Consider the following 17145-nt stretch of genomic DNA (forward strand, 5'->3'; position numbering starts at 1 on the left):
GCAACATGTTTTGGTTAATTGAATACTAAACACCGTTAAGCCGTTCTTAGTCAAAAAAATATTGATAAGGTAGATGCCATAAATCTGCAATTTCATAATGCTCAAATTCATGTTGCTTTCCTAAAGTATTAAAATTATGTGCTTACGATTTAAATTGAACAATTATATTCAAATCTGTTTAAGCTGTTTCCGTTTCATTAAGTTACGATTATTTTAACGTTATTACATTTGGCATATATCGTTCACCGGTAAATAAACTACTTTTATCTGAGGTACGCATTCTGAATCCCCATCAGAATTGCTCTTGCTACGGATGTACAATGAATAATTATCTTGATTTCATAAACTTACCATCAAGCTGTTCGTAGCTGTGATCGTCTAGTCGTTGGTAACGAATGTCATAACGGTGATATTAACAGTGCAAAGTTCGAACCTTGTATCCGGAATGAAATTTTTTCATTGTAATTTTTTTATCGATAAAAATAGTTTTAATCTTAGAGGTATTATATACTTCATTTTCATTTAAAGGCGATGATTTTGTTTCTGGTTTTACAGTCAAAGAAGTAGTTTAACGGTCGTAGCTTATATATCACACTTTACTCAAATTAGAGTCCGTTCAATGTTGACGTGATATAAATAAATTTGAAAGGAACATGAACAAATCCAGACATAGTATATATATTTTATTAGATAACAAAAGCGAATTATCTCTGAGATAGAAATACAGTTGATTGACATGTATTGACAGTTGTGCGCTTTAAGAGTGTTATTTAAATATTGATTTATGTGAGCACTCGTGGTATAGTGGTATCATGCATAGACTGAAGACTCTACTGATTATGAAGAAAATACGCGCGAGTTCGAACCCTTCATATGCCACTCGTTTTTGAGAGGATAAAAAATCGTAAGTTAAAAGTTTAAAGTTATAAAATAAGTTATCTTAAGTTAACGAAGTGGTCAGTGGATTCTTGAAAAATAATCCACTGTAAGAACAATAGAATGACGTCAGAGAAATGGGTTAATTCATGATAATAAATGCATCTACTGTTGAACACACAATAGTTGTTTATATTCCAAGTAAAAATAATTCTAAACTCAAAAATTTAGCTACACATTCTACTACAATATTGAAAATTAATCAGTCATACATTTAAAATACATATTATTCGCTGAAGAAATATTTGGAAAATGCAATATTCAGAAGTAAATAGGATTTCCATTACAAATACCCAGAATATTTTCACAAATTATGTATGTATAAAAAACCCTTTAACAATGCACTTGTCTTTAAATGATGAAGCATATTAAAAAAAAAAAAAAAAAAAAAAAAAAACAGCTGAGGATGAAAAGCCCTAGATCTGATAGGATACTAAGAACAGTTATGTCATTGAAATTTGAACTTTAACTATATCTCAATTCTGTAGATGAAGGGAAAAAATTGGTTAGGTACATTACGTCATTTTTCAAGGAATTAACTATTTGTTTCTGGTTCAGTCATATTAACAAAAAAAATTTTTAAGGTTTGTATGCAATAGTTCTCCTTTCATAAGGTTCATTTCAAAGGAGGTCACCCCTCCTAATGGCTTGATTGTCCATAATATCAATTTTACGCGATAGATTTTTTAAAAACTTATAATTTGACCAATAACCAAAAACTATCCCTATTTATATGGATACATTTTCTTTACCAATGTTGTTACCTTTTTGAAAGTGATAATACAATGATGATTTAGATATAAATATGGCACTGACAGTGGTCTAAAATATGAAATAAACAAAGTATATAAGCATTGTTACCATTTTAGGGGAAATTTTGATATGAATAAAGGAAAACTTTTAAACAACTAATAACTATATCTATTAAATACTATCTAACTAAATAAGCCATGCATACACATTAAGTTCAAAGATCTTTTTTGATTTTCTTAACAAAACTTGGGCACTGCTAACAAAGCATAAAATAATTATATATAATAACAACAATAAATATAACGTGACACCTACAAGTATATGTATATGCGTAAAACTAAAATCTATTTTTAAAACAAAATAACACATAATATGATACTAATCAATTAATAATAAGCTTATAATCAAATATTTATAACAAGCACGTAACAATAAAAATAAAACTATACATATGATAACCCTTAAAAATAAATTATACACAACAGTTTTAGGTATTTAGGCATTTTAGCTAAAATCTATCAGGGAATTTTATATATTGTAGTAAGTCTTTCAATTGATTGTGATTTTTTTTATGAACATGTTATCAACCATCTTCTACTTATTTTTGAAATATTTATTTGAGTTTTAGAGATTACATGAATACTGCTAGAATCATGATAAATCAAAACACAAAAGGAAAAAAATCTACAAATTATATGTATCAATTAGACAATGTATTTTTACATTAAAAAAGTGATCCTTCCCTTTCAAACTTAACTTATACAGAAAACAATTGCATGAAGATAACTGAATATGCAAATTTCTGTGGATTCATTATAATTAGTGGGATATTAATTTTTTTTGATTTTGTAGGTACAGGTAAACTAAGAATTTAAAAATTCAATGAAGTTTTCCTCAAACACCATAAATTTTGGTATCCACGAAAATAAATGAATCCACAGTAATACCAAATAAATATGTGAAAGATATAACAAATGAATATTTAGAATTAAAAAAAAAGAACCGCATGAACATCACATGCACAATCATATTAAATTCTGACCAAGGATGGCTACAGCAAATGTTAGACAGTCTTTTAAGAAAAGTTCATAAATAACGAAACAACTTTCTTACATGCTACAATTCTTTTACAGCTAAAATACTCCAATTACTTAATGTTCTATGCTTTGTGATACATTTATACAGTGATGTGTTAATTTGAGTGTTAGAAATCATTTTTTTATACTATAAATCTTTTCTTGAATGATCTGTAAATATGTTTGATTGTTACACCACACTCATTCAGGTGAAATCAATATGGTAATATCCATTGCACATAAGTTATCTTAATTGCGATAATATCATAATTATATAGAATGATGTAATACAATACATTTTTGCTATATCTACTTACATACATATAATCTTTGCTAAATAATGATGTTTCCATTTAAAGGCAGATCTACTTCTGTTTAGTTCTAAATATAGATGTGTTTTCTATTAACCAAAGAAACTCTTCATTATTAAAAAACTACTGTAAATTCAGAAATTATTGCAAGGTTTTTATTAATGCGAATAATGCGACTCCTTGAGTAACACAAAAATAAAAACTCGCATTCTGATATCTGTTGTGTATATCTATACAAAGCTTTAAAATCGCAATAACTAAACTCGCATTTTTGTTCATTCTGGAAAAATCGCAATAATAAATGCACACAATAATTTCTGAATTTACTGTATAAAGATTTTTCTACTTTTAACCTACACTGTAAATTGTAGATGTCAATTAAAAATAGAAATCTTTGCTCGGCTACCTTCTTATATTTTAAGCCTTAAAAAGAGAGATTGTTTTCTCTGAAAATACTCTCATATTTCAGCATACGAAAAAAAGTCTTATCACATTTCAAGTTATTTTTTTTTTATTAATTTTGAAGAGTCTTGTCACTATATCATTTATTTAGTTTTAAATAACTTATAAGATATTTAGTATAGAATAATATTGACTTTTTCAAAACCTTTTTATTTTGTTTGAAAAAAAAAGAAGTTCAAAATTTATTCATTGATCTTGAAAGTAAGTATAAACAGCATAAATACTTCTGTGTTAAGGCAGTTTGATAGGGATCAAATCAGGAATACAAACAAAAAGGTAAATAAATAAAGATAAAAATAAATAATAATTTGGCTATTCGTTTAAAGGATATAACACAAAAAATAGTTTTAGAATAAAAGGCATACATGGTACTCAACTTGTAAGTATATACTGAGATAAAATGAGATCTAAATAATTATAGATTTTATAATGTGATAATACAATGCCGAAATTAATATATGGCAGTGTACACTTACTAAAAGTCATGTCTCAAAATGAAACAAAGTGTAAACTAAATTTACATTTCCTAAATGGCATGACCACATTGAAACCTGTCACATCCAACACAAGGTTAACTAAATGTACACTTCCTAAAACCTGTCAATATCAACATTATAGTAGACTACAATAAAATGCTCCGCTGGGCGCAGCTTGATACGACCACAGAGGTCGAACCCTGAACAGTTGGGGTAAGTATGGACACAACATTCAAGCTTGATACAGCACTGAATTTGGATTGTGATTAAATATTTGACACAGCATAGGTTTCTGACACAGAATGAATGTGGTCTAAGAACTTTATTTGCTTTTATATATAAATCAGAAATAACCAACTTAAAACTGAAAATTTTAAAGAAAAAAAAAGGAAAAAAATCCCCCCCCCCCAATTTTTTTAACCCCCTTATGATTCATTACCCCCAAACTCAATCCCAGCCTTCCCTTTGTGGTATGGTACCTTGCAGTACAATTTCAGAGAGATCCATACACTTGAACACAAGTTATTGTCTGGAAACTAGAAAAATGCTTGTTTTTTGGCCCCTTTTTGGCTCCAAATTCCTAAATGTTTACGGCAATTACCCCCAAACTCAAACCCAGCTTTCCCTTTGTGATATGGAACATTGTAGTACAATTTCATAAAGATCCATACACTTACACACAAGTTATTGTCCTGAAACTAGAAAAATGATTGTTTTTTGCCCCTTTTTGGCCCCTAATTCCTAAAATTTTGAGGCAATGACCCCCAAAATCATTCCCAGCCTTCCCTTTGTGATATGGTACCTTGCAGGACAATTTCAGAGAGATCCATACACTTGAACACAAGTTATTGTCTGGAAACTAGAAAAATGTTTATTTTTGGCCCCTTATTCCTTAACGTTTCATGCAATTACCCCCAAACTCAATTCCAGCTTTCCCTTTGTGATATGGAACCTTGTAGTACAAGTTCAGAAAGATCCATACACTTACACACAAGTCATTGTCATGAAACTAGAAAAATGCTTGTTTTTTGCCCCTTTTTTTGCCCCTAATTCCTAAAATTTTGAGGCAATTACCCCCAAAATCAATCCCAGCATTCCCTATGTGATATTGAACCTTGTGGTACAATGTCAGAGAGATCCATACACTAACACACAAGTTTTGTCTGGAAGTTACAAAAATGTTTATTTTTGGCCCCTTTTTGGCCCCTAATTCCTTAACTGTTGGTACCATAACCCCCAAAATCAATCCCAACCTTCCTTTTGTGGTATTGAACCTCATGGTAAAATTTCATAGAGATCCATTGACTTAAACTAAAGTTAGAGTGCGAAAACCAATGTGTCTTCGGACGACGACAACGACGCCAACGTCATACCAATATACGACCTCAAAAAATTTCGCGGTCGTATAAAAACTAACATGTTATCCATTTATATATGGTTAATATGTCACCAGAATCTTTAATATATTAGACAGATTTCCGTGTGCATAAACAATTGATGTATCTTTTTCTTTTATAAATATTTCATCAAGTCTAATTCCAAATCATTAATTTCCAATATACTAATTTACATTATAAATCTCATCAACTGGTCAAAATGTGGCAAATGATGAGATAAAATAATCATCAATGTTTATCAAATCTATGTTAAAAAAAAAAATATTTTGGAATACAATTTTAAGAAGTGAAGTTATAAAATTCCAAATCTAAAACTGATCTTTGAATTCTGTTTTGACACAAATTTATCCATATAAATGAAATCTAACCAATATAAACCTTTATCTTTCTTTGTTACTTGAGACAAATATTGCAATACAATGAGTCAAAAGAGTCACTGATCATTTTCGCCTTCCCATGTCTGACTACTCATATAACAGCTTAAAATGCTCGATTCTGGTTGAATCTAACCTGATTTATCACTCATTGCACTGCTAGAGTCTTCATCTGAATCTTCATCTTCATCGTGATAATGTGTTACTTTGCAGGGCATATTTGCATGAAGATGTGGAACATTATTCTGTCTCATGATTTTCGTTGGGGTTTCAATGTCAAAATCTTTAGGTCGCTGTCTTAAACCAAGGCTTGTGTCACCATCTTCAACTGCATAATGACGATCATGATCTACTGTTGACTCGTGAGGCATCTGTTTTAAAAAATAAAGTTTAAAAGTGAAACATGTCTTAAAATACATATCCATTGAGAGAATACCCTATTGTGGAAAACAATTAATTACTAGACTACACAATTCATACAAAATATGTACGAAGCTTTCCTAGGAAGAAGTATGTTGCCTGCTGTTTCCAAATAATATAAAATAAGATGATGTGGTATGATTGGCAATGAGACAATTATCCAACATGGATTTAAGTAATTAAAGGTCGCAGCACAACCTTCAACAATGAGCAAAACCCATACCACATAGTCAGCTACAAAAGGCCAGGACATGACAAAAATCCATGGGAAACCCCTAAAATTGCAGGTGCACAACTGTATGTCATGTAGAAGCACCAGTTCAAGTTATGTGGAATTCAAGCTTTTTTCAAAGAGTTAAGGATTTGGGGAAGGCCAAGGGAAATACTGTTGTAGACAAATACCAGCATAGCAGGTGCCCTGAACATGTATGTTTCGGAAATCTGTATATAACTTACCAGCATAGATGGTGCCCTGAACATGTATGTAAATGGATAATGGAGAAGACTTAGAAGATTCGATGTGTATAAATCTGCATATCTCTGTACTTGTGCTGAGAAAAATGTCTGTCTAGAACCTAGAAATACAATAAAATATGACATAATTTGTATTTTGCTTGTATGGTATAGTTATTGGCACCATAAGTGCAAATCATACACTATCATGGCAGTTACACTAGCTTTATATTGCAATAACAAATTTTAGAAGAGTAGCTGATATACTGTGTCATTAACATGTATAAGTAAATCGAGCAATCCTGTCAATTTGGAAATAACAAATGCAAAATTTATGATTTTAACAGGAGCTGCAGTAGGTTGAAGGTATGTGTGCAGCTTCAACACTTACATATGCTATTTTTTCACTGATGACTCTTTTTGACTAGTATAAGTTGTGTGTACAACAAACTGCATGGAAAATACCAGCTTTCTATTTCATATATATTATAAGAATAACAGGAAGTACCAAAAATAGGATAAAACCGACCACTTTAACCATAAACATTGTACTACTCATAAAAATTGACATAAAAACCAAGACAAACAACAATGAGCTACAAATGGTCCAGATAGCAGGACATGGTACTGGCACAAATAGTGGTGGGGATTAACCAGTTCATGTGGGCACAAACAAGATACAAGAGGATCTATATAACTAACAAACAAATTCATGTACATTGTTTCCAGATAAAACATATCAGTAGAAAACTTTTAACCAGTTATTGCACTGGCTCTAGTCCAGCATTCATGGGGAATCAAATAAGATACTGATAAATAAAAATTTCAAAGATTTCTAAACCTATATGGCCAACTCATATTTAACTTGTTGTAAAGGGTGTCTGTAATTTCTAGTAAATATTGCTACATAATATTTTGTCACATGACATGTAGAAACTGAAGTACATCAGATTTAAGCCTCTAATCTTCATATTATACAATTTGAGTGCAGAGAACCTGAATAGAGCACTATTGATAATAATCAGCACAAAAAAACACAAAATATTTTGGCAGTTCATCCCTACTCCCCAATCTATATCCCTAGATCTAAGGATGAGAAGCTCTGATGTTTATACAATAGCATACTGCATTAAATGTTCTTCTCCAATTCTTTCATGAAAATGGAGAGGAGCAAGTCATAACAACTTTGACCTGTATGTTGTAAGAAGGACAAATCTTGAAAATTTGATAAAATTGACATCCTTTTATAACAATAGGAAAAGCCATAAACATCTTTCACCCAACTATATATAGGTACATCATTAATTACTCTGTAAATATCCCTGTAAATAAAATATTATTTAATTATGACATCTTCGTACTGTGGATTTATTTATTTTTCGTGGGTTCAAATTTTTGTGGATTGAGGAAAACTTTTATTTCGTGGACATTTGATTTCTTCGTTTTGCCAAAGTCTGCATAAAAACCTTTAGAAAATTTGTACTTCTTCCAACATTGAAATTCATGGTTCCCCTATACCCAAGAAATCCACAAAAATTGGTATCCTACGAATAACAATGAATCCACAGTATATTAATATGCAGCAAAAATAACCTCAAAATCTAAACTGAATTATACTGACCACTTCTGAAGATACTCCCCAACATTCCATATGAAAGATCTAACTTGTGGACAGTTTCCTAAAAATAACATAACAAAATCAAGAATAGAGCATATGAATTTTACTTTGTAAGTTTAATCAAACTTTTGTAAATATATTCATTTAATTCTACTTCATCAATTATAATGAGATACCATATCAAGACCAGATTTGTTCATAATAAAAAATACATTTGCAATTATCTTGTGTGTACTTAACATAAACTTAAACATAAGTATTTCTTATTAGCATAAAAGCTGTTATGTACACAAGATAATGCTTCATAGCCGAATGAAGCACAAAATAACAGCTTCATCAAAGAGTGTCCCTACTTCATGCAAGATGTACCAGTACTGAATCCTCTTCTATAAATTATCTCCCTTTATACACTATATGTGTTGGTTTTTTAAAATTTCTAATGGAGCACCTACCATCATTTCCTTTTTGTATTTTGATATATCTGGTATTTCTCTAGTACTACTGTCTAAATCTCTGTATATAAAAAGTATAAAATTATTTAATATATGTGTATATATTGTAAAAAATCTACATGAAATGTGAACAAAATTGAAGGCATTATTTAATATATAATAGTTATCAAATTATCTTATCAAAAATTATATATAGTAATTCAACAAATATTGATGTTGATGTTTTAAGTATTGCATTAGCTTATGATTGCAATTTACCACATGCAAATCATTCTTTTATTAGTCAGGGGTGTCTGTCATTTACTACTTCAGAATCCTATGGAAAAGTGACTCTTTTTGAAACTGACACAGAGCACTTCTATTAATTTCATTCTTTTTTGTTAAGTACAAGTCAAATATGTTGTATTCTATGTCTTGTATAGTAACACATAATTACATTTTTTCCACTAGTCAGGCAACTGTGCTGCCATCTAAATATATAGCACTGTAAAGCTGAAGCAGATTTAAATAATAAAGAAAAAAATATAACTATTATCAATTAACATTCAAAGAGGAAAGCTATTCTGTGAATAGATCTCAATTGATTTTAATAAAAGGATGCATAAATTAGAAAAATAAAATAAACAAATTTAACAAGCATTCTGTGAGTATTGCATGGCAATACATAGTCCCCTACCAGGTTAAACATTCATTGTAATGGAGCAAACCTACCACTAAATTCTTCAAACAATTTACTAAAGAAAAGGAAAAATATCCAAAATGTCATTTATCTTAATACAATGTCTTTTACAAATCTTTAAAAAAAAATGAGTTATTTTCCTTTTAACAGAAATCTAGTAATTAATAAGTATTTCATAAAAAATTTAATTCTAGGGAAAGTTAAAAAAATGAGTTATTTCCATTTGAACAGAAATCTAGTAATTAATAAGTATTTCATCAAAAATTTAATTCTAGGGAAAGGGCTTTAACTGAACAAGGAGAAAAGCTAAAATCGTGAAAATCAAACTTGACTTGTAACTTGTCATGATAAAACAATACACCAAATATCAAATCAATATCTTCAAGCATAAAGAAAAAAAGTCTGGAAAACTGATTTGCCGGACTGACGGATGGACAGACGGACGGACGGACAGACAGACAGAGTGAAAACCTAAAGTCCCCTTCGACTTCGTCGGTAGGGGACTAATAACTGAATTGAAATACTGCATCTGTATTAATATTTATATACCGGTACTAGTATTAATTAAGTGATTCCAACAAAACTTCTATGCATACATGCCGAATGCAGAATTTTCCTATGTTAGCCGAGTCCGTTATCTGTCTGTAGTTATTACTGTACTTATAAGGATTCCAGTCATTATGAGTCAGCCTTAGCAACCAGTGCTTAATATTTGCAAATTGTGGATGCCAAAATTTACCAGAGCGTACAAGTCCACAATGTTTAACATGAGATTTGGAAAGGAATAAAATGTTTATACTTCAATAAATGTGTTAAGCAGTGATTAATGACAATTTTAATGAAGGTATAACAAAGTAACAAAGTCTTAAATAAGACACCAGGTAGGTTTGCAAAAGCAATGTTCTCTTGAAAGAATATTCTATAATTTAAAGCTTTCACTTTGTTTGTTTAGAAATAAATCCTCTCTAAATTTATTTACCTAAACATAAAAAAAAAAAAATGATGTAATATCCGAACTGAGAATAACCTACCATGTGATTGTTGGTTGGAAAACCAGGACAACATGCTTTTGTTTTTGGCAGTCAAAGAAACAAAATGTTGGATGGAAAAGCAACTTCATCTAGTCACCCACTAGCGTGAGCCAATGTAAACCATTGATAATTCCAAATGGATACCTCAAAAGGGGCGGCCTTTAACATCTGAATTAAAGTATTAGTTACAAAAAGGAAATTATTATTCTGCAAATTTACATGTCATCAATTTCATCCATAATTTTCAAGCTCCATCAAATCATACTTAGTATAATACTGACTTCTTTTTCTTCCTCCTGAAACCAGTACCTAAAACCCTAATAAATGCTTTTCTGATCTTTACACATACCTAAAAGAATCTGCCATTTCACATTCCAAGTTCTCTATCTGATCAAATAAAGATTTCTGTTCAGTCCAAACTTTTAGCTCCTGTGCCATTTCTGGAACAACCAGGAAAGTCCTCCATCCTCGTTCCTTCTTAGATTTTAGTATGTCACCAAATATATGGTCTCCTACATAAAGCACATCTTTACCCTTGGCACCAACTAATTCTGAGATTACATCAACTGAACCTAAAAGTTATATAGATAAAAATACAGCACAGTTTTATCATTGTACCAATTAATTCAGAGATAACATCAACAAAACCTCAAAAGTTGAAAAAATTTCAAGGAACTGGAAGTGAAACAGTTGAACCCAATCGATTCTCAACTTTTCCCACACTGCACAGATTTTGGGTAAAATACCTTAAATTTCCCCTTATATCAAGACGCTACTTATTTGACATTTGCTGTACAGTCAACACACAATATATCTCAAGTATCCTCCCAATTATAATTTTTACCATCAATTTCTAATTTTTCTTGAATGACAGAACAAGGTACAAATAAATGAATAAATAAACTGTTATCACAGAGATATGTCTTGCCTTTTTGTAATTTTGATAATGCAAATGTTGAAATTAAAATAGCAATACTATTCTACTATAACATGTAAGTTATGCAAATATTCAAAGTCGATGAACCATGGCTGAAGGTACATGGCTAAACAATCTCCATGGAATGAGATGTGCCAATGCTAATACAACTGCATACCAAATACCATTGACTTATTATAAGTCGTTCCCTTTAAACAAACCTAAACACAAACATTAACTTGTAAACTATGTAAAAGTTTCAAAGTCAATGAACCATGATCAGGGGTGGGGCTATATAATCTCCATGGAAACGATACTTGCAAATGCCAATAAATTTGCATACCAAATATCATTGACTTAACATTAGCATTTCATCTTAAACTGATCTAATCACAAACTAATACATGTAAACTAAGCAAAAGTTTCAAAATAAATAGACCATGACTGAGGAGGCGGGGCCAAATATTCTCCATGGAAATGAGATGTACTAATGCTTATACAACTGAACACCAATTAACACTTGCCTACCACTAATGGTTCCCCTTGAACTGACCTAATCACAAACTTATACATGTTAACTTAGCAAAATTTTCAAAGTCTATAGACCATGACTAAAGGGGAGGAGCCAAATAATCTCCATGGAAATGAGATATGCCAATGCTTATACAACTGAACACCAATTAACATTAGCCTACCACTAATGGTTCCCCTTGAACTGACCTAATCACAAACTAATACATGTTAACTTAGCAAAATTTTCAAAGTCTATAGACCATGACTAAAGGGGCAGAGCCAAATAATCTCCATGGAAATGAGATATGCCAATGCTTATACAACTGCATACCAAATATCATTGACCTACCACTAGTGGTTCCCCATAAATTGACCTAATCACAAACTAATACATGTAAACTATGAAAAGTTTCAAAGTCGATAGACCTTGACTGAGGGGGCGGGGCCAAATAATCTCCATGGTAATGAGATGTGCCAATGCTAATACAACTGCATACCAAATATCATTGACCTACCACTAGTGGTTCACCATGAACTAGACCTAATCACAAACTAATACATTGTTGACGCTGCTGCCGCCGCCGTTGCCGGAAACAGCATACCTATGTCATGCTTTTTGACTCCGTCAAGGCGAGACAAAAAATGTGTGTAAGGTGTAAGTCAGACAGCAACCCAAGAAACAAAAAAATGTTCATTAGAGACAGGTTCCAGGTTAAGAAAGGGCTCTGTTTAGACAGGTTTCACTGTAAATTACAACATAAATTGCATAACAAACTGTTAATAAACTTAACATTTTGGCTTGATTTATCAATTAGTTAATGAACTACCTTTCAGTAACTGCAAGTACTCTTAATAGATCTGTACTTGTGTCTTTTATCTTAATGTTAGTTGTTTCTGTGCCTTAAGTAAATGTGATAAGTTAAGCCATTTCCAACTGATTTTTAGTTTGTTCTTATTTTGTGCTTTTATACCACTGTCTGAGGTAAGAGGGTGTGTTGAGTGTTCACAAACATGTTTAACCCCACCATATTCTAAATGTGCCTGTCCAAAGACAGGAGTCTGTAATTCAGTGGTTGTTGTTTTTTTTCATTTGAATTATTTTACATTTTGTCATGTGAGGGCATTTTATAGCTGACTATAGGGTACGGGTTTTGCTCATTGTTATTAGAGGCTGTACAGCGACCTTTATTTCTTAAATCAACGTTATTTGGACGGATAGTTGTCTCATTAGCAATCATACTAGATCTCCTCATTTTATATTTTTATTGACATCATGGAGATTCAATACAGGAAAAACAAGTGAAACTGCAAGCTACTGCTCACTGAAGATACCCCGCCCAAATATTTAGGTAAACAGGAAGTTGTTGAATGATGAATCTGAAAACACATCACACTGTATAGCTGACTTATATAAACCCTGAAACCAAATTTCAGAAATTCTTGTATTGTAGTTCCTGAGAAAAATGTGACGAAAATTTTCAACTTGGCTATCATGTGTAAAATGATACAAGTGTTTGGTAAACAGGAAGTTGCTGAGAAAGATGCGACGAAAATATTCATGGGACAGACGGATGGACTGACGGATGGATGGACTGACAGATGGACAGACAGACAGAGGTAAAACAGTATACCCCCAATTTTTTAAAGCAGGGGTATAATTAAATTGAAAGTTTATGACAAAAACTGATGATTTAATTAAAAAAATAATTGCTACCAAGCACCTACGTCTTCGCAAAATACAGATGAAAAATAAGCTGTACAGCATATTTCTCCAGCTTCCATTAGCTGGGATATAATAAATTTCCAGAATGCCCTTTTGTAAAAACTAAATCATAATTGTTATATTTTTTTCTAAATAAATCTAGTTTTGAAAGTTAAAAAGTAAATAGTGGTATTTTATTTTATCAATTTAAACAGAATGGTAGTTCCAAATCCCACTCCAACTGTTTTCAAAATAAAAACATGTATATACCTACCCCCAGAATATACACATCCTTTTTCAAGAGGTCCCATGTGGTGTCCAAGACTTAATGAACCTGTTGCCTGAAAAATATAATTCAGTACAAAAACTTCAAAAAAATTCCTTACAAGACAAAATAGCATTTAACTATAAATATCAAAGAGTACCGGTAACACCTGAGACTGTTTTGAAGGTTGCAGAGTGTGAGTTCCAACATAAAATCACTTTTGTCTCATACACATTAACAATATATGCCTTCATTTCAAAGCTAAGTACCTTGTATTAAATACAATTTTTATTACATTTATATATGAATGTAAGAATCCATGTAAACCTTAAGATCACTATTGAATAACCATCGAACATAGTCTACTACACCTTTCCTATGGATAAGAGATACTTTTTCCACACTATTATATACATACCCTATCTACTTGAACATAGTCTACTACACCTTTCCTATGGATAAGAGATACTTTTTCCACACTATTATATACATACCCTATCTACTTTACGTAAAATTGTCCCATCTTTGAAGAACATAGGTTTCTTTGCATCTACCACAACATAATCAAAGAATGTGATCCAATCTCTTCCTTTTGTCTGAAATACAAAAGGCATCCATGTACAATATTTCTATAAACTTTAAAATAGGTTTGTTAGGAAGGGGATACTATAAGTGGAAGAGTACTACAGCTACATGTAATAAATCTACTAAAAAACTAACAGAGAAATAATTTAAAATTAAAAGTGCAAATGAGCAAATAAACAAAAGATAAATAATATCAATTCTATTATAATGCAACCTTTATTATGTGAATTCAGTATATATATTTGAAATAAAACTACACCTGAAAATGTCTATGGGATAAACAATTCTTTAATCTTTCTTTAATATATGATTACACATTATTTCTTTTCATATCTGAATACCATCAAGAGACTTCAATATCAACCAGAGGCATTAGACATGAGGATCGAGGTAAGTTATCAGGATTGACAAAGAAAATGATGTAGAATACTCTCTTCAAGACACATTACTGCCGTGATCTTCCGGTAATCATTACCAATATGTCTGTATTCTTTTTAAAATGAAGAAAGTCTTTGACCGAAAGCAGATTTGAGCTGATAATTGGGCATATCAGTCTGAATTGCTGGTGTTCAGCTTTGTATGCCTTTAAGCATTCATTTTACATTGAATATTTCATCATACACTAACAGTTAACAATGGCACATTCTGGATTCTAATGAAACTAAGCAAAGTTATGTACATTTCAGGTACACATTGTGACATCATGAGCTACATATCAGTCAATAATGAACATATTGTGACATCATCAGTTGGGCATGATATCAATATCAATGCATGTTTGTGACGTCTCAATTAAATATTGCAACGTCAGTTCTATTTTGAACAACTCTGGAGATAAAAAGACATTTTTGTTGGTGTTGCTCAACATCCTCCGGTTAATTAAATCATAACAAAACATATCACTCAAATGCATGTATATACAATTGTCAACAAACTCAATGATGACTCAATATCATAATTCCACCAAAAACTCTGATTTCTATGAAAATTATTAATACTATATTAAACAGCAGATAGAAAAATTCACTTGAAACATGTTCATAAAGCGATATACTGGCAACAGCATAGCAAACTGTATAAAAAACTGTACACATCACACAATTTAAAGGGGGAAAGATTTAAAGTTAATAAAATACATGTATGGTCTATGTAGGTATAAAGCACACAGCTACATACCCCTTGTTCTGGTTGCTGAAACTTTAAATTGTCAAAAAATATGTTGATAAAGTTTAAGATTTCTTATGGAAGCTTTTAATGATAAATATGGGCACATCATACAATCTGTGTAATTCCAATTTACCGGTACTGGACGTAAGATACTCTTTACAGTTCACTCTACAGATTGTTTTTAACTGTCAAAGAATGACTTGCATCTCGGCTCATCACTGAAAACCATAAAATGAGCTTAACCCCCCTTTTTTTTATTTGGGACATTGTCTTATGTACAACTACCTACATTTTCCATTTCATATTTTATGCTACTGTGCATCCTTGATAATAAATGAAACAAAAAGATTAAGTTTCTTTCCAGTCTGAAACATTTCCAACATGTTACCATAGCCTCAACTGTTATTAACCTGAGGTATCCACTTTAGAGATTCTATCGTATTGAAGGTTTACCAGGCATTGGTTCACTGTTGTTTGTTATTAACATTGTAAAAATAATATTAAATCAACAAAATGGACAGATATAATATTCTAGCCATGCTTTCCAAATACCATATGATAATTCTATTCTACCCAAGCTTAAGCTTGGAATCAGTTTGTCAGTGATAATACTGTAAATTTCAGAAGTTAGTGCATGCAATTATTGTAACGATTTTTGACAATCATCCCAAAAAATGTTTCTGTATTGGACTGTTGTGCTACCTTTATTATGAATTTTTTGAAAAGTTTAGTTCTGACGATACTTAGTTACTTGTTAAAGCAATAGCTTACTAAGAAATATGCCTGTTAGGCAGATTAATATAATTATACAGGCTAGCTTAAAAGACATGTGTAGTAGTTATTGATGAATATCAAAGAGTGCCGCATTATTTGATGTTATGGTGTCTTTATTCATGCTTTTATCAAACAAAAAAAGTATCACCTCTTTAGTAAATAGTGGAGGACCATCCAGAAACTCTCTAGAACAGGAACCCAAAGAGCATTGCATCTTTGATATGTTGTTAAAAAGGTTTGTATTTCTTGGGATTGTAACCATCACATATCCCTTCTTTCCCCATTCACTATTTGGAAAATGATGTTATTAAATATTGTTTTAAAGATAAATATATTATGTAGAATCTTTCCAATTTTGATCAGAGTAGATTTGAAATCTTTTCCTTACCTCTGGGAAATCCAGCAAATATTCCATAATTTTCTGAAAGAAAATAAAAGAAAACAACATAATTTCTATTCAAACCAAATAAAGTGAAAACTGAATGGAAAATTACATTTGTCATACTGAATATTATAACGTGAGGCTCACTTTGATCACGGTGCATCTTCAACAATGGCCACTCTTCAACATTGTAGACTAGAATATAATTCATGACAAAAACTCTTTTTATTGATCGTGTCTTGCTATCATTTTTACTGTTTACAGTTACTCTCTATCTTCTATAACTTTTGTCAAAAAAATTAAAAAGGGTAAAAATTGTCATTTCAGGGTAATAACTACTATAAGGAGTCTACTGACAATTTCAGCTATGTTCATCTCTTTGTAGATCTTTTTTCCTGACTAT

At 31.2% G+C, this 17145-nt stretch overlaps 1 protein-coding gene across 3 annotated transcripts in view; it reads right to left on the reverse strand.

The window, feature by feature from the left end:
- Positions 1 to 666: 666 nt before the first annotated feature.
- LOC127734981 (cytosolic purine 5'-nucleotidase-like) overlaps positions 667 to 17145 on the reverse strand; it is a 71727-nt gene continuing 55248 nt past the window's right edge. For 2 of the 3 annotated variants that reach the window (XM_052245033.1, XM_052245034.1), the window contains 9 exons: positions 16749 to 16781; positions 15596 to 15616; positions 14329 to 14430; positions 13844 to 13910; positions 10788 to 11010; positions 8729 to 8789; positions 8280 to 8337; positions 6662 to 6780; positions 667 to 6156 (listed from right to left, as the gene is read on the reverse strand). In XM_052245033.1, the coding sequence (XP_052100993.1) occupies positions 5917 to 6156; positions 6662 to 6780; positions 8280 to 8337; positions 8729 to 8789; positions 10788 to 11010; positions 13844 to 13910; positions 14329 to 14430; positions 15596 to 15616; positions 16749 to 16781 (924 nt within the window). In that variant the 3' untranslated portion in view covers positions 667 to 5916. The remainder of the gene's footprint in view (positions 6157 to 6661; positions 6781 to 8279; positions 8338 to 8728; positions 8790 to 10787; positions 11011 to 13843; positions 13911 to 14328; positions 14431 to 15595; positions 15617 to 16748; positions 16782 to 17145) is intronic. The other variant, XM_052245035.1, reaches the window with a different exon arrangement.

The sequence above is a fragment of the Mytilus californianus genome, unplaced genomic scaffold (genome assembly GCF_021869535.1).
Source record: "Mytilus californianus isolate M0D057914Y unplaced genomic scaffold, xbMytCali1.0.p SCAF_3, whole genome shotgun sequence".
Lineage (NCBI taxonomy): Eukaryota > Metazoa > Mollusca > Bivalvia > Mytilida > Mytilidae > Mytilus > Mytilus californianus.